The 21175-nt window shown below is 36.8% G+C and overlaps 1 protein-coding gene across 1 annotated transcript in view; it reads left to right on the top strand.

Annotated features, from left to right (window-relative positions):
* Window positions 1-21175, top strand: part of SLC41A2 (solute carrier family 41 member 2) — a 58279-nt gene that overhangs the window by 26611 nt on the left and 10493 nt on the right. Inside the window, exons 7-10 of the mRNA XM_055711131.1 lie at window positions 3860-4007; window positions 4563-4642; window positions 18442-18573; window positions 19543-19691. Coding sequence (XP_055567106.1) covers window positions 3860-4007; window positions 4563-4642; window positions 18442-18573; window positions 19543-19691 — 509 coding nt within the window. The remainder of the gene's footprint in view (window positions 1-3859; window positions 4008-4562; window positions 4643-18441; window positions 18574-19542; window positions 19692-21175) is intronic.

Below are 21175 nucleotides of genomic sequence, written 5' to 3'. Positions count from 1 at the left end.
TATAAATCTATCAAAAACGGGGTGAAGTGAGCCCTAAAAGAGGAGTAATTTATTCCCTTTTCCCATTCTCCAGCTATTGCACAATACATTTTCTTCTTCTGTGAATTAAATATGAAGAGGAAGATGGCCCACTCTTCCTTAAAAGATGCATTTCAAAGTTAATGTCCTTTTAAATTCTTATAGTATGGTGTTCTACAAGTAGAATCTCCCACAGAAAAAGAAAAGAAAGAAAAAAAAGTCCTACACTCTGTTCCCAAGAGTTAAGTTGGAGTTGAGTAGTTTCGCTGGTCCTGTAGGTAACCAGAGTCTACCATTGTTCACTCATGACAGATTCTGTAATGTAATTCCGAATTAGTAATTGCTCCCATAGTTCTATTTTTTTCATTCAACTTAATAGGCAGCAGAATTTGAAGTTCTGATAGGGAGCAACTGCCTTGCATTAATTTTTACATCATCCTTACCTTAAAAAAAAACTGGGCAGGGTGAATTTCAGTTTTCTGGTCTAAAACTTGTAAACAATATGCTTGATTTCCTCCTTTGCTTAGCAGCATGGGGATGGTTGGTGCCCTATTTATTTGTTTATTTACCATTCTCTCTAGCACTTTAGAACAGAGAACCTCAATAAAATGATAGTGTATTAGCATAGTGGAAGGTTTTTTTAAAAAAGAAACTAAGCTCTGTCTGTGTCCTGGCCTTGGAGGTCCCCCACTCCTCAGAGCCACTCTTGGGTTTTGTTCTTTTCAAGAAGCTTATGACAGTATTGCAATGATGGATTATCTTTTATAATTTGTTTTCTGTCCAACTCCATTTAAAGGACTCAGGTAGAAAACATATTTTGTATGTTTTCGCTGTACTTTTCTTCACAGTGAAATGAAGACATTTATACGTACTAAAATGTTGAACAAGAAGGCCAAAAAATTTAACTCCTCTCACTTGCTGTTGACTCAGAGGAACAAGGCTAATCCATTGCTGAATACTCTTGAAAGTCCTACCTTAATGTGTTAAAAAAAACCAACCCCAAACCACTGGTTGCATTTTGCTTCATGCCATTGTCTTTTATTCACTATGCACTTTGGTTTTATTGCTATCAAACACATATTCACTCTCTTGAAAGTTCATCTAAGTTTTGCTTTGCTATAAAAATAACAGTTTGTGTAATTTTATGGGTGCACATTTCCTTTTTTCCTGGAGCTGTGTTAACTAACTTAAAGCATGTTGAATTCAGCTAGTGAAAGGGTTGAGAATCAGCCATGGGTTAATCATGTTTCTAAGATTTGTAAAGCTACTCTTGCTTCTGGCTATTTGCTGACTTCTGAAATGGCCCTGTTGCACTGCTGATACAAATTATATTTATTTTAGTTATAAGTCATGAATCATTATACAATAGCGAGACTGTCTTCTCATATTATTTTTTCCTTTCTTTAATACTTCTTACAAAACATTTCTGTGGCAGGACGACATGTGTATGTATATTTTATATTTTGCATAGTTATTAGTTATTTAGAAGTTACCAATTAAATAATTCTTCGTTAGTGTTAGTTGTTCGTTTCCTGGAGTGATTTCAGTTTTATCTACATGTTCCAACCCCCACCCCGAAGAAAGGAATTATACTTTACTTATTTTTAGTGTTGTTCATAATTCTTGGACTAGCTCTCTAAGCTTGGAGACTGGTGCAGGCAGGTAAATACTCTCCTTTTTTTTTATTAACACATTCTAACAAGTTGTTAGTGGAATTAAAGAAATTATTGTAAAATGCATACTTTTTTGAACCGTAATTTCCTTTCCTATATTGGTAGAAGTCCTGTAATAAAAAGTACAGTGGGCTAATTGTTGATGTACAAGTGAAAGAATTTTAAAATTTAGTGATTAATTTGGGTAATGTTCACAATTGCATCTGTATTTTGAGGTTCAGCGTTTGTTTGCAACAGAGGAACTTTGCTGACCAGCAGACTTTACCTTTTAATAAAATTGGCAACCTCTCAAAAAATGTGGCAGAGACTTGGAACTTACTTTGTGCCCTTTTATATTTTACTAAATATATTACATCAAAGCTATTTTCTCATTCTGACCTTTAAATCAGTTATTTGGCATCTGGTACATGCTAATGCCCCTACCTTGCATATGAGAAGAATGGACAGAGAGGGAGAAAGAAAAAGTAGCAGGGATACAGTATGATTTATGTCTTGCAATTGAGGAAAAAAAAAAAAAGAAAAACAGCGGGGGGGGGGAAGAGAGAAGATAAAAAATTTAAGTAAATACATGTAGAGTGCATGATGCCTTTCTATGTGACCAATTTTAGTGCACACTTGGGATCTTCATTGCAAGAGGAGGGAAGGGTACACTTACCTGGGCAGAAAGTAGTTCAAGAACTTTGCATCAGCATGTTTTTGTCTTTTTTTATTAAGTTTCCTAAAACAAAACTGTGATTATCAAATAAAGGAATCGTGTATTGTGTGTACTCTTTTGAGTAAGAACTCTTTACACTAGGCCCACCTCTCAGTTCACAGAAAGAGGAGAAAGGAGGGAAAAGCACCAGAAAGGAAGAAGAAGATAATATACTGTTAGATAAGGAAAGGAAAAAAATGACTTCTTTTTTGGCCTTTGTCTCATTCTTATTCTAATAGCTTTCTACTTTTAGCTTACCCAGTGAAAGCTATCTTACTATCTTTTCTGCTGGCTCTGCTGCAGAGGTTGTTATTAGTCAATGCTGAAGGATAGTAACTTCTAAAAACTCTACAGCAATTCTTCCAGGAGCAATTTTAGCTTCACCAAGATAACATCAAAGCAGTAATTGCTTGAATTTGCAGCCTTTGTAATAAGCCATAATACATGGGTGAGAATACTTTTTAATATACTAAATATTCTTTTTTAGTAAAGTGTTTGTGTGTTCTACATTAACTAGTTCAACCTGTTAATTTAAAATATGTTTTGCATCGAGTTGTCCAAATTCTGAAAGTTTAGACAAAATGTATTTAACATTAAATACATGACCACATTTCTCATAAAACTAAATATATGTAGAAGTGGAATGTTTACATAGTTGATATACATATACACATTTGCCATTAGGATAAATTTTCCATTATTTACCTTACAGTTGAATTAGGAAGTCTTGGATCACTGTAATAGCTTCTGTGTGGATGGGATTATAAAACCAAGTAATCTGAAAAAATACTGTTTCTTTGGAAGCAGCTGTTTGCCTTATAAGCTCAGCTTTGTGACGAGTTTGGAACACACTGGTGTTTCCAGTTGTGTTCCTATGAAATACGATGCAATTCTGATGGACAAGTGCAAGGAGCAGAATTGCGGCTCTGAATTTTTGGACTCAGACTGGTTATAAAACAACTGAGCTACTGGTATAAGTGTCTCGTTATGACACATTGTGCTTGCATCATTTTACATATGCTATTTTTGGGAAGATTACCATATTATCTGTGCTTTGGAAAGAAGGGGGAGTACACATGCTATGAATTTGTGTATAAACACATTTTCAATATATTAAGGGTTTTATTTTTGTAGATATGTTACAAAATAATGTTTTATGTTCCGCATCCTTATTGAATTTTTATAATAAAGCATCATACAAAAATCCTCTTCACATTTTGTTCTTTCTACAGATAGTTCTGTCCTTGAGAAGATGGGAGGCAGTGATCACAGATGGTAGATGTTAACCCTATTGTTTAACGCAGTGGTTGAAACTTTAGGTGCAGTAGTGACAAAGACTATTAAAATTCCTCAGTTGCATGATGTAGATTATAATTTATTTTAGAGTTATAAATTAGGTAAAATGTATACGAATGTCTTGAAATTAAACCAGGTTTTTGTTGTGGTTTTTTTCCCCCCTATATTATTATTTCAGAGACATATTACTATGTATCTCCTTTGGTTGGTGCCTTTTTTTTGGCTCTGACTCCGATGGGGATTGTCATAGCTGCCAAACACCCAGCTACCAGAACTGTTCTCCATTCAGGATGGGAGCCTGTTATAACTGCCATGGTTATAAGCAGGTAAGTCTATTTGTCCTACTTCAACTTAATAGTCATCCTGTGCCTCTATGAATCTTATTTAACACCTGATTGTGCTTAAAATAAACATTTAAGAAGACTCTAGAATGTAGAGTGTGAATAAACTTTGATCTTCCCAAAATAAGAAGTTACAAAGTTAAGTCACAGGTGGGAATGGAGCCAGCAGTAGCCTGTGGCAACGACTGAGCAGAAATGTGCTGTTATCAAATGAAGGAAACGGTGAGCTATTCATCTCCTCCAGTTTCCAATCAAGATTATACACTGATCTAAGAGATTATTTAATCCAGTGAGTTATGAATCTTAAAAGTGGAGTGATTGGCTGAAATTCTATCATCTTTTTATACAGCAAGTAAATTTCAGGATATAGATAACTATGTTAGTCTGTAGCTGAGAACAAGGTAATGGGGTGAGGGGGAAAGGTGAATTGAGAAGAAAATTGTGGCTTGAGGTGGTCTAAGACAGATGGCTAAAAAAGTTTTAAAATACTTATTAATGTACATGCTTGCCTTATTTCAAATACTGTACTTTGTTTTTCAGTATTGGTGGCCTTATTCTGGACACAACTGTATCTGATCCTAACTTAGTTGGAATTGTTGTTTATACCCCAGTAATTAATGGTAAGACTGACAGGATTGATACACCTTGGTTTGAGAAAAATCTATTACAGTAAACTTCTGTTATGCCAATTATTATCTGGAATATTAATTTCAAGTTTTGATTTTGCTGTCAACAGTTGTTTATTTGAACACTTAAGGACTGCTTCCTGTTCTTATTTACTACAACCCTTAAAACATGATAGGGAACGTGAGAGTGGGAACCTGAAGTACGCATTAAGAAACTGAAAGTGTAGATATTGAAGTAGTATATTCAAATACTAAATGATCAGATATTATATTGAAACAGTTATGGCTGAGGAAAATGTAGATAACATTTTATTCCAAAGGATTTTCTTACGGACATCCAAGGACAAATTTTCAAAACAGTAATTTATTATTTACATGTAATGTACATAGATATAAGAACTAACAGGGATGCTACAGGCAAGTAAATAGATTTCTCAAGAAAAATGTGTGTTGTTTACCATGCTTGGTATACACTTTCTAGGTGTGTAAGAATGTGAAATTTGTGAAAATTTGGTCCTTAAGTAGTCTATCTTCTAACTATAACAACAAGACAAATTTTATAAGAACAGTTAATATCTTATTAGGCTGATGCAGTTTGAAAATTCTTTTTTTTCCCCTATAGTGTCACAGGGTTGGTACACATTTAGTTTGCAATAGTTATTATCACCAGATCTGTTCCCACTGTATTACTGCCTATCGGTTCTTTTCCCCTTTTGTATTTCTCCATTTGAATTTTAACATCATTTTGCACTTTCTTTTATTGTTGATTTTTAAACAGTATCTCCAATTAGCAAGATGATTCTGACTTCTAATTTTTGGCTTACAAAGTGCTTTTGACTTAACTTGCCCTTTACAAATTCCATATGGGTATTTTTTATTCTGTTTTCTAAGCTATCAATTAAATTATGACCATTTGTTTTCCACCTTGATAATAAAATGTTAGTATGGACACAAAGTTGGAGTTTTGGACCACATTGCCCTGATATAATTAAGTTTCCAGAGGTTGCTAATGGAAATGTAGCATGGGATAGCACCAAAACATTTTTATAAGCTTTACTACAGTTGAGAGTTTATATATCTATTGCTGCGACCATTAGGCAAGCTGTTCAGTTAGAGGAGGAAATTACATTGTTTTGACAGAAGCATGTTCATGGCAAATTCATGTTAGCTTGTTTTACAGCTTTTATATCTTCTAGATGTTTATAAATTGTCTTTTTAATATTTTTTTCTAATACTTATGTAGGAATATACATTTCACTGATACACAGATTCCCCAGGTCATCCTTTTTGGCCCTTTTTAAAGATATATTTTCTGGTTTCCCCATTACAGCCCTCTGGTATTCTTTAACTTCCAAGATAATCAGTTTGCAGAAATGATCTCTGATAATTCATGGATTGTTCATCTAGCTCTCTAAGGATACACTAAATTTAACTTACCCTCAGGCTCTAATACATATCAGTTTGTGATATCACCATTTTTATGAAGGCAGTAGATAAAAGGAATTGAGTATTTCAGTCTTCTATAGATTATGTTGCTTGTTCTTTCCCATTAAGGGAAAGAATATTTCTTTCTTTCTTACTTTTAGTATGAAGCATTTCTGTGTTGCCACTTGCGTTCCTTGCTAACTGATTTTTTACACTTCGGCCTTTATTCTTCCTTGCCTGTGCCTTGCCTTTATGTTGATTCAAAATTGCAAGTACTTGCATCTACCTTTTGTGTATTTCCATTTTGATTTCCAGATACCTAAAAGGCAAGGCAGACATGTTGATCTTTGATATTTTTTCTGCTTTACATCTGTAACTTTTCTTAGTAGCCCTTTTTGGTAGTCCCCTGGATTTGCTTCCTAAGAGAAGAGGATTGTTTTTTATTTTTAGGCAGGTGCACCCAAACCAGTGCTCTTACCAGTGGTCTTGCTTTCCTAGATGGCATCCCTTGATTGCAAAAACCAACTGTCTGGTGATTGTTTCTTACTGTTTCCTCATAGGTTTCTATTTCTGCTCCAGTACAGTACCAAAATACTTCGGGATTTTCTCTATAGACTTACTAATTCTAGACTTGCTCCCTGCAATATATACACAGGTCTCATGGATGCACACCTTCCTCAAGGTCTTCTACCAGATGTTGCCATGATGATGGTCTTTTACCCTGTAGCAATTACAGACTGCTCCTATAAGTGGGACTATGCATCCTATTCGAGGTCATTTTCTTTCACAGAAATTGGCTGTGAAACCTGGATTGCCTGCATGTTTACATTTTACATTTTTAACATTTTTAGCTAATGATTTGACTTAAGTAAACAAATTGCTAAGAATGACAGCTTACTATAAACATGCCCCTAGATAAAAGGGCAAATGTAGCACTTTGTTTCTTATTTTCTTTCCTAAGTTTATCAACAGAATTAAGGCAACGTGCATACATGCTTTTGAACTGCCTTTGGAGAAGAACTAGCCAAAAGGTCTATGTAGTCCTGGATGATTAGCTGACAGGTCAAAAGATCCTTGAAGAATTAGGCAGGTGGAAGAGAGTGAAAGCTGGGGCTATTGGAGCAGGCAGGGAGAGAAAGAGTCCTTCAAGAAGGCAGGGTCAGCAAGAGCTGTGGCAGTCCCACAGTGGTCCTGTGGTGATGATTCCTGTGATGATTGTACCACCCGCATTCAAAATGTTGCTTTTTTTCTAAGTTTTGTATTTCTAGACTGTTCTTAGTCTTTGTCATATTGCCCCCTGGACTAGTACGGAATACCTGAGAATGTTATTTTTGAAGCCACACCAGGTGCCTTACTCTGTTGTTCATCTGGATTTTTCATGCCTAGCTCCTTCTTGTTTTGTTATCCATAAAGCAGGCTTTTCCAAGCTCTCAAAAGTTTAAACTTCTTCAGTGACTAGTAATGGACCATCAGCAAATTGTTTATAGTCTGGTGTTCGTATTTTTGGGACCTTTGCTATTATCCCAGACTTAAACTCTACATTGTAAGAAGAGAAACCTCCCACCAAGCTTCATTTTGGAGCTCATAGCAAGCTCATTAACAAGCTCACAATAAGCCTAATAGGCCAAGACTAGAGTCTTGCAACCTTAGCTATAAGGTAAAGTTAACCCTTCAAGGGCCGTGGCCTGTTACTACCAATAACAATAATACTTTTGCAGTGCCACTGGACAACAACAGAAGCACTAAGGAATTTTGGTTTTCCCTCATCCACAGAAGAGCAGGGGGGAGTAATGTGTAAGTGTTGTATGTGCATGTGCTAACCCCCTTAACCCTCAGAATTAGTAAGGACAGAGGCATTTTTATTTGAAAATTTTAAGAAAATATGTTCTGTGTAGAGGATGCAGAGTGAGCCCGTTTTATGGTACATCTCCTGGAAAAGGAAATTGTAGGTAGGTGATTTTTTTTGGTTGCTGTTAGATTAGACTCTCCTGGGTTTCATAATTCTACTGGCACCTTTTGATATTTCTGGTCAGTATAGTGTAGTAACCCGGGGTTTAGGAAATCTCTCAGTTAAAAAAGCACATCTGTTGACATTCATTTACTGACATAAAAGGTGTGCTAGACCACTTAACAGATGGCTTTTAAACATTACTGTTGCAGAAAGCTTTCTCTACGAGTTCTTTCCTGGCCTTGGAATTCTCATTGTAAGCCTAAGCAGTGAAAGGGACTGAGGGTTTTCCCCTCAAAACACTTTTCACATGCCTTTTTCTTTCTCTTACCTTAAAGTTTGTTATCCCTATGACACAGAAAATCAGAAAGAAACCAGGGAGACCTGAAAGAAATACTGTAACCTGTTGGGATTGTGTCTAGCCAAAATTTGAGGACAGTGTAGATGTGTCCAGGATTTCAAGCTGTCATTGGGGTTTTTCAGTGCCAGTTGCCATATCCTGAATTCCTGAACAGTATGCACTGCAAAGTGGTCAGGTGTTAGGCTTCCTGTGTGCACCATTAAGTAGCTTTCAGCCTGGTTCTGTCTAGATGGTTTGCATATTATTAGATGTGATACAAGTTACTTTCATCAACTGTGTTACAGTGTGGAGCCATAAATCTTTTGGTTTAAGAAATATTGGTCTGGAATTGAGCAACCTCAAAGGTTCATACATCTATTAATAATAATTGCAAAGATTTGCCAAGAATATTAAAATAGTTCTTAAGCAGACAGGCATTTATAGTCAGCTTTACTGCTGGTGACTAGAAGTATTTCAGAACCGCTTCTCCATTTTTTGCCTGTTAAACACATTTCTTGAGATGAATAATTATTTTTAATTCTATGCTTGGTTGGGTTAAATTGTAACTCTTCTTTTTAACAATAAATAAATAATTTTGAGCTTTCAGCCACTGTGGTACTTACAAGCTACTTGAGATTTAGATATCTGTGTTTCATGTACTGAAGTTCTGAATAAAATAGCTAAGCCCAAGTGTGGCTGTGCTTCAGCCTAGATACTCAAGTTGATCTTTATGTTTATTAATGGGTGAGATGGTTAAAATTTGTAAATCTTCTTACAGCATCACAGCATGTTGAATTTGACTCAGGAATTGCAATTTGCAAGTCACCAAGATTTTTTTGCACAGAATGAAAATAATGCCTTAAACAATTGTATGCTTCTGAATATGCAGCAGAAATGAACTAAGGTGCAGTTAACAGATAGAGATTTTCCTCTCCATTTTTGTTGTATGCTTAGACAAAACATTGTGAGATACCTTCTCAGTATTTGCATTTCATGACTTACTGCATAATAACCAACATGTTGGTAGACTTTACCCCATTTTTATGCATCTTGTGGAATGGAGGTTCAGCAAATTAATTCTGATAACACCTGAAAATCAGAAAAGCTTTGCAGGCTTTAATGTAGAAAAACTTGCCTTTGCAGATGGTTTGAAGCAGTACTTTTAAAGAGTAATGCAGACCTGTTGTAATATTTCTTACTCTTTGGCTGTACATATTGTAAGTGTGCTTGATATCTGGAGGGAATAAATGTAGATCAAGGAATATAAGAAACTCATATGAGAAAATTTAACACAAAACTTGCTGAATGCCTGTTGTCTGGAAGATGAAAGTTAAGCTTATGTTATATATTCCCCAAACAATACCTTTTTAATCTATTAGTATGGTAAATTGAATGAAAGACTTTCAGGTTTTTCAAGAGAGCTTTTGCTGTAAATTGTTTATAGAGAATATGGAAAGAAAACACCCAAAACCCATTCCACCTGAAAAAAAAAAAAGTAGTATTTTTTAATAATTGTATATTTTAAACTCTTACGGCATAGTTATACTGTCAGCTTTCACGCAACAGAGTAGTGCTTTGATTAGAAGATGACCATTGTCCCAGAGAGCTGAGCATCTGAAATTTGGCTCTGTAAATTACATGGGAAAACAGTAGTGTACTTGTGTGGTTGTAGAACAGATTGGCTGGGTAGCAAATTAATTTTCTGCATCCTGAATTGGAAAGAATGTGATAGTCTCAGAAGGCACATAGACTGTACGAGAACTTTATAATTCAGTCTTTATTTTGGCATGAAAAAGGAGGAGGGTTTTGATTTTGGGTATTTACTTCTGATGCATTATTGGGTGATAGTTTTACTGTTTTTTAGTTACCAATCTGCACATGTAGATCTGCATATTCTATGCTATTATAGATGTGTGTTCTTTCTTTTAAGTATTAGTTGTAAATTTTTTACATTTCAGTAATCATCAGTTTTCACAACAGTTACATTCAGAATATTACCGGTTTTTGACACTCAAGGATCAATTTTTTATTAGGCATAGGAAAGAAATGATTTATGAGTCAAAACATAAAATGTAATAGTTTGCATATATAATGTTATCTCAAAGACTTCTCTTAAAAAAAAGTCCCTATAGAAAAAGTTAATAATTTCCAACTGCTTTCCTTCAAACATTTTTAAGCATTAAAAGAAATCCTACAAAAAAGAAATATGGATTAAAAAAAACAACCAAAAAAGGTAACTAGTTAAGCTAGGCTTCTAACCTAAGTATTTCACTTGTATAAAACATGATTCTTCAAAGTTAGTGGTAGCGAGATCAGGACAAAATTGGTCTTGAATTTTCTGAAAGACAATACAACTATTCAAAAATTTAGAGCATTTGGTCACTATTGTAACTGAGATTCTTTTTCTTCATTTTCATTTTATTTTTGTAATATAAATGGCATCCAAAAGCAACTTGTTGTACTCCAAAAAGAGTAATTGGCAAAACTATTTTGAACTGTGTTATGCTCAGGAGTGCACAAAAGTGAGAAACTTCTTGCCTTCCCTCTCTTGATAGTTTTACAAGAAAAATGAATTTGGGAATTGTGTTGGCCTAATTCTGCCCTATGTGGATATTAATTGATTCTAGTCCCATTGAGCAAGCTATATGGTAGATGCTTGGGAACAACATGGTATTCTGTGGCTCATTAATTTCTCTCCATATAACTGGATTTCTAAAAATCTTTTATCTCATTGAATTGGTATGCATGTGGTTTGCCCATTCTTACACAATCATTTGTGTGCCCCATCGTGCAACTTCTTTACAGTCTTGTGAACAGTTATGGCACTGGTCATTAAAGGCTTTATGTAGGCTTTGTTTTGTGCTCTCAGTACTTTCATAGGAGGCAGTTTTCTGCAGGAACTTTTCTTTATTTATACATATTTAAGAAAAATAAAAAAAGGAAGAATGAGATTGGGACCTACAGGAAAGGAGGTGACTTTATAAATAAGGTAATTGAATACTGCTTTAGAAAATTGCACTTGCCTATTGTACAGTCCTCCTCTGGTGCTAAACAAGTACCTTAAACCAGATTTTCTACTGATTAATAATAACTTAATTCTTCTCTTTTTCTGGAATCCCTGAATTAGAGATTCTGGATCTGAGTTGGAGAAATACTAAACATTCATTGGTACAAATGAAATAATTGAGAAATCTGCTTTAAATGCATAAACATTTTGGGAAGAAAACACTTAAATATTTTACATTGAATGTCCAAAACTGAAAAATGCTCTTTGCAGACAGTACAAAAATATCACTTCACAGGTATGTTTTAAAAATAAATACATTAATGTTTGTAAAACATTCAAATTTATAGTGACAAGCACTACTGAAAAGCAGAAAGGAAACTAGTAAGTCTATTCAGTTCAAGCTGTGAATAGGGGATACTAAATCAGACTGTCAGGCATTCATTATATGCTAAGGATAAAGCAAAATATCAAAGTGGTGTTTATTTAGGCAATACTTTGTGATATTTAATTAAAGGTCTGAGAGGAAGAATAGTCGCATTATTCTACTGCATCATAATTTATACAAATTCAACCCTTGGAGCATTTACAGATAGGTTACTATACAACCTAGAGGGCTGCATTTACTGTGAACTTTGGCTTTGGAACACCTTAATTCTGGGTGCCTGGCCTTCTGCAGATAAACTAAAACCCTGAGCAAGGGACTCCCAACAGTGTCACAGGAATACAAGTCTGCTCAGAATTCAAAATTTAGAATCTTTAGGTGAGGTTAGATGGATACATCTGTTCTCCAAACCCAATAAGTGAGTAGTGCTTGCTCTGTTCGTTTGAAACATAGCTGAAATAGAGTTGGGAGGAAGAGGTGGCTTTATTTACTTTTTTATAAAATCACAGACATGTTTAGGTTGGAAGGGGCCTTTTGAGATGTAGTCCAACACCCTGCTGGAGCAGGGTCCACTAGAGCAGGTTGCCCAGTACTGTGTCCATTAGGATTTTGTAAATCTACACAGATGGAGACTCCACAATCTCTCTGGACAACCTGTTTCAGCGTTTGACTGCCCCCACCATAAAAAACGTGTGTGGGGGGTTGTGTTCAGATGGAATATCTTGTGTTTCAGTTTTTTCTCATTGCCTCTTGTCCTGCCATTGGGTGCTACTGAGAAGTCCCCTGGCTCCCGTGTCTTCATCCCTCCCCTCAGGTATTTATACACATTGACAAGATCCTTCTGAGCCTTCTCTTCTCCAGGCTGAACAGTCAAAGCTGTCAACCTCTCCTCATATAAAAGATGCTGCAGTCCTTGTGGCCTTGTGTTGGACTCACTCTAGTAAGTCCATTTCTTGTACTGGGGAACTCAGAAATGGACATGGTGCTCCAGATATGTCCTTATCAGTGCAGAGTACAGAGGAAGCATCACCTCCTTTGGCTTGCTGGTGATGCTTTCCTAATGCAGCCCAGGATGCTGTTGACTTTTGCCATAAAGGTGGATTGCTGGGTCGTAGTCAATTTTGTGTCCTCCAGGATGCCCCGTCCTTCTCTGCAGAGCTGCTCTCCAGATGGTCAGCTCCCAGCCTGTACTGGTGCATGGGGTTATTCCTACCCATTTGTGTTTCCTTTTGTTGAACTCAAAGAGATACCTCTCAACACAATCCTCCAGCCTAACCAGTTCCCTCTGAACGGCAGTACAACTCTGTGGTTTATCAGCCAATCCACCCAGTTTTTCCTGGAAAATGTTATCCAGTTTATCAAAACATGCAGCATAAGATCTGAGTGAAAAAAAACAGCCCAGCGTGTTACTCAGAGCATTGCATGGTCTAAGACTAGTATGTGTCAGTAACGCCCATCCAGCTTCCCTTAACTTCTGGGGTTTTTACTTGTAATGAAGGTTATGAGACACATATTTGCTTTGAAATGTTCTTTAAGATGCATTGATTTAAAGTACGTTTGATGTAGTTTTCTGAATAGCATGGTTACTTCTATTATTGGAATTCCTTTTTCCAGATAATGATTAATAGAATCATGCCCGTAGGCTTATTCACAAATACATGACATGGTTTTGGCTCTGCTTTGAGTACGGGATTCTGTGCTTTTTAGACAAAGAAGTGTGATAACAATTTTCAGAAGAAGCATTCTTGCTTATCCTTTAACTGGTTCGATAAAATGATGAGGTTTTCAATTTTCTTTTAATGTCTTAAGTCAGCTTGACATCCTTCACACTTTAGCAGACAATGTCTCTTGTGCTTATTGACAAAGTAGCACTTTCATACTGAAGTTAAATACATCTGCTCTTCTGAGAGGAATTCAATAACAGTTACAGGATTTTACTTTTTAAAGAAAGTATTTTCCTCTGTGTTGCAGTGCTCACAAGAATGAAAAGAAGCTAACAAATTTAGTGTTTGTTGTAAAGTATTTGCTGTGATGACTGCAATACTGTCTTCCAGGAAATTTTTTTTCTGACTGAAGTGCTCATGGAAACAGTTCTCATACATGTCTACAGAGGTTCTCATGGTATGAGCAGCTACTGAGCACGTGACCATTTTATGTATTCAGAAGACGCTGGGAAACTATCAGTTTTGTGTATTGACATCTTGTCAACCTAGACAATTTTATCTGTTTTCTTCTTCTTGCAAGGATCTGATTAATCTGATACTGCCAAGATAACTTCACGTGCACAGTAACTGCTGTTACAAAACAGAGTATCTCTGTACATATTGAAGTGATTCCTTCAACAGCTTTATATGAGTCCTTGTATAACCAGCAGAATAATAATGAAACCAGATTCTGTGCTGATTTGCATCCTGAGTTTTTAGAGCACTAGATAGCACTTTCAACCCCCAGTGTTCCCTATGGCCTTGTGTCCCTGCAAATACCCGCTGCTCACAACGTTCTCTCCATTCTCCCTCTGCTTTCTACGTCATTGTTTCTCTTCTGTGTCACTGAAGTACTGGCTGAGCAAAAGGCATCGTGCCTAGCTCCAACTAGGTGCTGACTGGCCAGCTGGTGTGCTTATGCTGCTCACATCACTGCCTTTGTCTCACCAAAGGCATGGGTTTGAATCTTTTTCTTTATTTACCTAGCCACTGTTTCCTTTTTGTTATCTTGTTTAACATACTTGGAGGTAGTTAGTATCTCTATCCTTGGGTCAGATGTGGTTGAAATTGGCCCAAAGGTTCAAAAATAATTAGAAGGAAGAACTAGTAGATGAATGGACAGAACTAAAAGACGGTGTGACTGCTGCTGTCCCTCACCATACATCGTCAGCTGTGAGATGAGCAGAATGTATGGATTCTAGAAGCTTTTTACACTGCAGTACACCTGCCTATTTTCTGTAAGTTAAAAACATACCACTGATACTGGATTGTTGAGACTTAGACTGAATGAATTTTAAAATCATTTTGCTTAACATACGAATATTGTATTTTCAGTTAGCTAAAATAGATTGTATATGTTCAACTTAGCTGTAATTAAAATAGAAAAGTGAATGTTGCACCTCTGGAAATCACACTCCATACCGACTGTTTTGGTTAGCAGGTCAGCTTACTTTGCAGAGCAGGTACACCCTACTTTCGCCAGTATCCTGTGGCTGACCAGTTTGTTTTGGAATCACTTCCAATAATTTTCAAACATTTTTCTTGTTATCTACATGATAAACAGGCCTTGGGGCATACTTTATCTAAATGATGGTTATAAAAGTAAACAGATATGTAATAGCTATCTGTCAAAGGACTGACCACCCATCTTGTCCACCATCTATGACCACCATAGACTCGTCCGTGTCTGTGTTGTCTGATGGTTTGTTTATTGCCATTTCAAATGGACAAATTTCCATTTTCTTTTCTCTCACTCAGTTTCCTTTGTTTTTAATTAGGGAAAGAGGTCTAGATCATCTGTCATATTTCTGATTATCTGAATTTTTTGAAGCAGAAGATTATCAGTCACAAGAGGAAATTGAATATGTCCTAGGAAATACTTGAAATCTAGGGGGTTTGTGCCAATGTGGTTTATATTTGCATTGCTACAAATCTCAAAACATACCTTGAAAAACAGCCCTATTTTCTTCTACCTTTTATTGCTTCTCATAGTGCTATATAAAAGATATGGATAGTGAGAGAAGAGTTTACTAATTTTTTCTTTTAATATTGTTTTGAATGTATCAGTTATTGCAGTTGTTAGACTGCTTGTAATTACCCAGATTGCTTTTATTGCCTCTTTTTTTAAGCAGAAACTGTTTCATATTTTCTAGTCATATGGCACCATCCCCAGCTTTGTAGCTCTATTAAGAAGCAGTTTTACATAACAGCTTTTTCATAATTCAGTCACAGAAATTATCTGATCCCCATCCAAATGTAGTGCATTGGCCCTTAATTTTAGTTCTGCCTCCTTTTCCATACCCTGTTCTCATCAGCCAGAAGTCTCAGTTAGGACAGACTTTGGACCCTACTTAGATTGGTTTAAATCTGTTTAAGCCTCTTTTATAGTTTGGATAAATCCCTTGTTTTACTTCTCTTTCTGTAGTTTGTCTGAAAAAAAAAGCTACTGTTATTTTAATTTTCTTTGCAAATGCCACCTCAGCCTTTTGGTAGTTCATAATTTGTCCTTGTATCTCCTGACTGGGAAGATGCAGGTAAGCTTGATGAACAGTCATCTCTGCCAACGCCATGATTTTTTTCTAATACTATTTCCTGATTTGTATTTGAAGCTTTTTGCATAAAGTCATACTTTCTTATTAGGTTCAGCCATTAAATGTCTTTAAGCAGTGGTGAGGCAGAAAATCTTCTCAGTTAAAGATCTTTACTTTGCTTGTTTACTAACAAAAATTAGATCTTTGTCGTAACCACTCCATAGTCACCAATAGGATTTGGCAAATAGTGTCTTCTGGTGGCTGCAGGTATTTGTTCTGCAACCAAAGAAAGCACTAAGCATCAGATAAACAAATCAGTTCAACTACAATAAACAAGGGCTTTGTCCTTCTCAACTGGGGACAAGATCTGCATTACTTCTGCCTAATCATATCTTCTCCAAGCAACCCACTGCTGTATAAAGCATCTGCGTGTGTGTGTATGTAAGCATGTGCTTGATATGCAAGTAGACAGCTCTGGGGTGTAATAACAACAGCAGGATTTTATGCTAGTGCCACTGCATTCTGTAACATAGATATAACAAGTTGATTAAGTTTTCTATTCATTGATGTAAAAATTCATAGAACAGTCTAGGTTGGAAGGAAGCCTGAAAGCTCATGTGGTCTGACCTTTTGTGGGAAAGGATAATGAGATTATCTAGCACCCTGTCCAGTCACATCTTGGAAACCTCCATTGAAGGGGATTCCATCACCTCCCTGGGTGATCATTCCAGTGAATGATTATTCTCGCTGTAAATTTTTTTTTTCTAATTTTTTTTTCTAATATTGAGATGAAAGCTCTTCTGGTGCAACTTGCACCCATTGCCCCTTGTCCTCTCTGTGTGGCTCTTTGTGAAAAGAGAGCCTCTTTCCTCTTTGTAGCTGCCCTTTAAGTACTGGAAAACTGTGATGAGGTCTCCCCCATACTTTTCTCTTCTCCAGGGAGAAAAGACCTAATTCTTTCAGTCTTTCCTTATAGAGCAGGTTCTCCAGTCCTTTGATCATCTTCATGGCCCTCCTTCTGACCTTCTCCAGTCTGTGCACATCTTTCTTGAATTGTGGGGACCAGAACTGGTCACAGTGCTCCAGGTGTAGCCTGACAAGTGCTGAGTGGGATGATCTCATCTCTCTCTCTGTTAGTAATGCCCCCCGTTTGCCTTTGTTACTTCAGCAGTGCACTGCTAATTCATGTTCATCTCTTCCGCCTTACCCTTTCGGTAAGGTGCTCCCCGGCATTGCAGATCCTAGCCTGGTCTGGGCTCTTTGGTTATGTTGTCCCAGGTGCAGGACTTAACACTTGTCTTTGTTAAATTTCATAGTCTTCCAGCCTGTCCAGGTCTCTCTGTAAGATGGCTCTCCTGATGTGTCCATCTCACTACTCGGTGGTGAGGGTGCTTTCAGTCCCATCATCCAGGTGATTTATGAACTAAGTTGAACAGTGTGGGGCCCACTGTCAATCCCTGGGGGACCCCACTTGTGACAAGCTGCCAGCCTCCTCTAGAAACCATTGATCACCTACCTGTGAGTGTGACCTGTTAGCTAATTTCCTACCCACCTCACAGACTACCCATCCAGGCTGTAACTTGCTGATTTGTCTAGGAGGAAGCTGTGGGAAACTGTCCAGTGCCTTGCTGAAGATGGGTGTGACATTTGCCCTCTTCCAGTCATCAGGGATATCTCCTGATCTCCATGAGTATTGACAGTGACTTTGTAACAATGCCAGCCACTTCACATCCTAGGGTGATTGGTTTCACTGAAATCTCTTTTCTAATGGGAAGTATACCAACAGTTGTCATGGAGAAAACAATCTTCATCACTACCATTCTTTTTAAAATCATTCAGACACTTGTCTTGTCCTTTCACCCTGAATTATGAATGGCAGAAGATTATAGTTAATTCTGCTCTGTGACAAACGTGAACGAATAGATTAACTCTTGAAGTCTTCTCCAGCCCTATAATTCTGTGTGTGAAATCTGCATTTGTGCTTGTGGTGGTGAGTGCATCTGCTTTATGCTACGTATACTTGCCAGCAATACCGACCTAGGAAGGTAATCCAGCAACAGCACAACTATGTAGTACTTCTGTTGATCCAAGAGGGATTTCCAAAAAAAAGGGAGCAATAGAAGGGATTTCACCTGTGAGAACGCATCAGATCGAACCTTTTGGAGGAATCTTTCGCACTTACCATGAATTAAAACCGATCTCCGAATATCCAGATTTCCAGTTTAGATATTCCAAATATCCAGTGATACACCAAATTATAGCCCAAGTTTTTTGACTTATTTTAACGCTTGGTGTTAATCTGCTATAACTTATATACATTCTAAAGATGTTTCTCTTTTTGACTTTTGTGTGTAGAGGACTGTGGTAAACAAAGGAAGTTGATAAATTTGCAAAAATGTGGCCTACTAGAGAAAAAAATAGTTGAAAATTTACCACCTGTTCTGTTTTGTATTTCAGGTATTGGTGGTAATCTAGTAGCTATTCAAGCTAGCAGAATTTCTACCTACCTCCACTTACATAGCATTCCTGGAGAGCTGCCAGAAGAAGCCAAGGGTTGCTATTATCCATGCAGAACCTATTATGGTACAGGTGTGTATTAGTTGTTAAAACTGCTGTCTCATGTCTTCTCTTTCCCCCCCTTGTATGCCAGACTGTACCAGCAGTGAGAAACAGCAACAAACTGAACTTGTATGCAATTCAAAGGCAACAGAGGTTTGGCGGTTTCCTCTGTCTGCAGCTGTTTGCCTGTGAGAATCACAAGGAACTCCATGCAGGAGGTGATGCGTAGAGGGAAACACAGAGAAAGGTGTAACCCTGGCAAGGGTTGAAGGCAGGGACTGGTGAGGCAGGACACTGTGATAGCCACTCGGAAGGATTTCAACCTTCATTTTTCCTTAGCTTGTTTACCTGCTTCTAACCTTTGTCGTTTAACTTCAGAAGTTCAAAGCAATCTGCTGTTAGGACAAAACTTTATAGCTAACGTTATCACTAAGCCAAGTCCCTGATTTCCATTTCCCATTTGCCATTTTCTTTCTAAATTCTTGCTCCACAGCTTGTTCCTCCCCTGTATTGCCTCCTTTCCTAATAACATAGTAACTGTGGTGAAATGTGATGTGTCAACAGCACGTATTACACTTTCATATTTATGTATGAATTGGAACAGATGAGAAAGTGGTAAATGTGGGATTACATTTTAGAAATGCAAGATACTTTTGAGGATGTCTTGAATATGGTGTCCAAAACACTCTCTTTCCGAGGAAGTCTTAGGAGGTCACTTCAGCTCCAAAAAAAGTAGATGGTATTACACGAGTACAGAATGAAAGCAGTTTGCACCTTCTTCTGGAAGGGCCCTGCTTAACATTTCTGGCAGACGCTAGAGGTGGCTTTTTCCCCCACCTGTGAAAATCCTTGAGGAGGCTTTTAGCAGAAAATAATGCCTGCTGTTCCACAATAGTCAATGCTGTGAGATTCCAAAGCTGCTTTTTATATTTAAACTAGTAAAAATCTGATATAATAATAGAAGAGCTTAACAGAAATTTGGATTTTTTTTTATTGTAGGAGTAAATAACAAATCAGCCCAAGTTCTGCTTCTTTTGGTGATTCCTGGACACCTGATTTTCTTGTACACTATCCACTTAATGAAAAGCGGCCACACTTCTTTAACTCCAATCTTTATAGCAGTATATTTGTTTGCAGCTCTGCTACAGGTAAGAACAAGTACTTAAAAATGCTTGTATAAAATTAAGTTCTTGAAGAAAATTGTATTTTACCTGATTTCTGAAATCTCATTAATAGTACAAGAAAATATGGGTTAATACAAGCTTTCAGTACAGTTTTGAAGTAACTAATTATCTCCACCTATATACAGCTTACACAGGTGTATCTATATCGGGTGCTTTTCAGAAGACACTTGACTGCACTATTTCCCAGTTATGCATCTTGTACTTTCTCTTTCATGTGCTTCTTGGAACCATTGCATCTAAAACCCCCTTCATTTTAGTCAGCTAGAGGGGAGATGGAGAGAAGGAAAAGTAACATTTATGAATAATGAACAGATCAAGGGAAACTCTGAAAGAACCCTCATGAAGTGGTTCACGTTACTCTTTTATTTAACATAGTCAAATATGCAGTAGATGAGAATGTTATGGCTTTCTTGGTGCATTCTTAATATTTATTAAAATTGAAATTAGTCTGACAGCCATCATTGTACAAGAAATTGGAATTGCATTAATTGTCAAACATTGTTTTGGCTGATCTTACCTAGTGGCCTGTTCATACCCAGCAAGGGCAGCTCTTGAAAGATGCCATTTGAAATAGAAATGTCTCACGGTGATATAATTTTACTTAGAGAAATCAATAATACAAAAATATATATTTTTTTAAAAATCCACTGCTGATTTTTACCTAAAATCTGGCTGAATTAATTATGATGTTTCATTGTACCTTAAGAAGAAAATTTGACCGTTCATGTGACACGACAAAAATACAGTTGAAATATCCATAAGTTAATAATACATACTGCTTCTCAAAATGTGACCAATTTAGTTTTAAAATACAAACAACATTATCATCAGTTAATCCTTAATTAAAATTGTGATTTTAAATGTTCTAAATTGTGTTTCTGTGTTTATTACAGTACTATTTCGATAAAGATGGGTTTCAAAAACTGCTACTATTTTAATTCCATATGAGAATTCTATGCTTTTTTGGTAGAATATAACCCATAACATTACGACCTTTGCAAGTGAGAATGTCATACTAAAAGTTATAAATTACTTTTCATTTTCCTCTTACATAATATTGCTAGTTTCCGTCCTTGTCGCTTCTTTTATGATGTGTTTACCTGAGGAAATGATGCTATTCCTTCACTCCGTGCTGGCTGGCTGGCTGTCCTTTCTAATAACTTTTGAATCCTTTAGCCCATTTCAGTCAAGTTTTTCTAAGTCTCAGCTCTCTCAGTGATTCTCGGTTCCTATAAACTTAACAAAACCAGGTTGGGGAAAGAGTTAATGCCTCTGCTGAAGGTAAGACTGCAGTGTGATTTCAGCCATTATTGCGTTTCAGAGATTTCACATGGGAATCAGCATGAATTCATAAATCCATATGAAAGCCATACAGTCCTCATGCTCACAGAGCTGCAATCATAATATGTTTAGGGATCCAACCTTTCCTTCAGCAGCAAAGGATAGGG

The sequence above is a fragment of the Falco cherrug genome, chromosome 5 (genome assembly GCF_023634085.1).
Source record: "Falco cherrug isolate bFalChe1 chromosome 5, bFalChe1.pri, whole genome shotgun sequence".
NCBI lineage: Eukaryota > Metazoa > Chordata > Aves > Falconiformes > Falconidae > Falco > Falco cherrug.
Note: the sequence above shows the minus strand (reverse complement) of the source record. Positions and strands in the feature narration are given on the sequence as shown.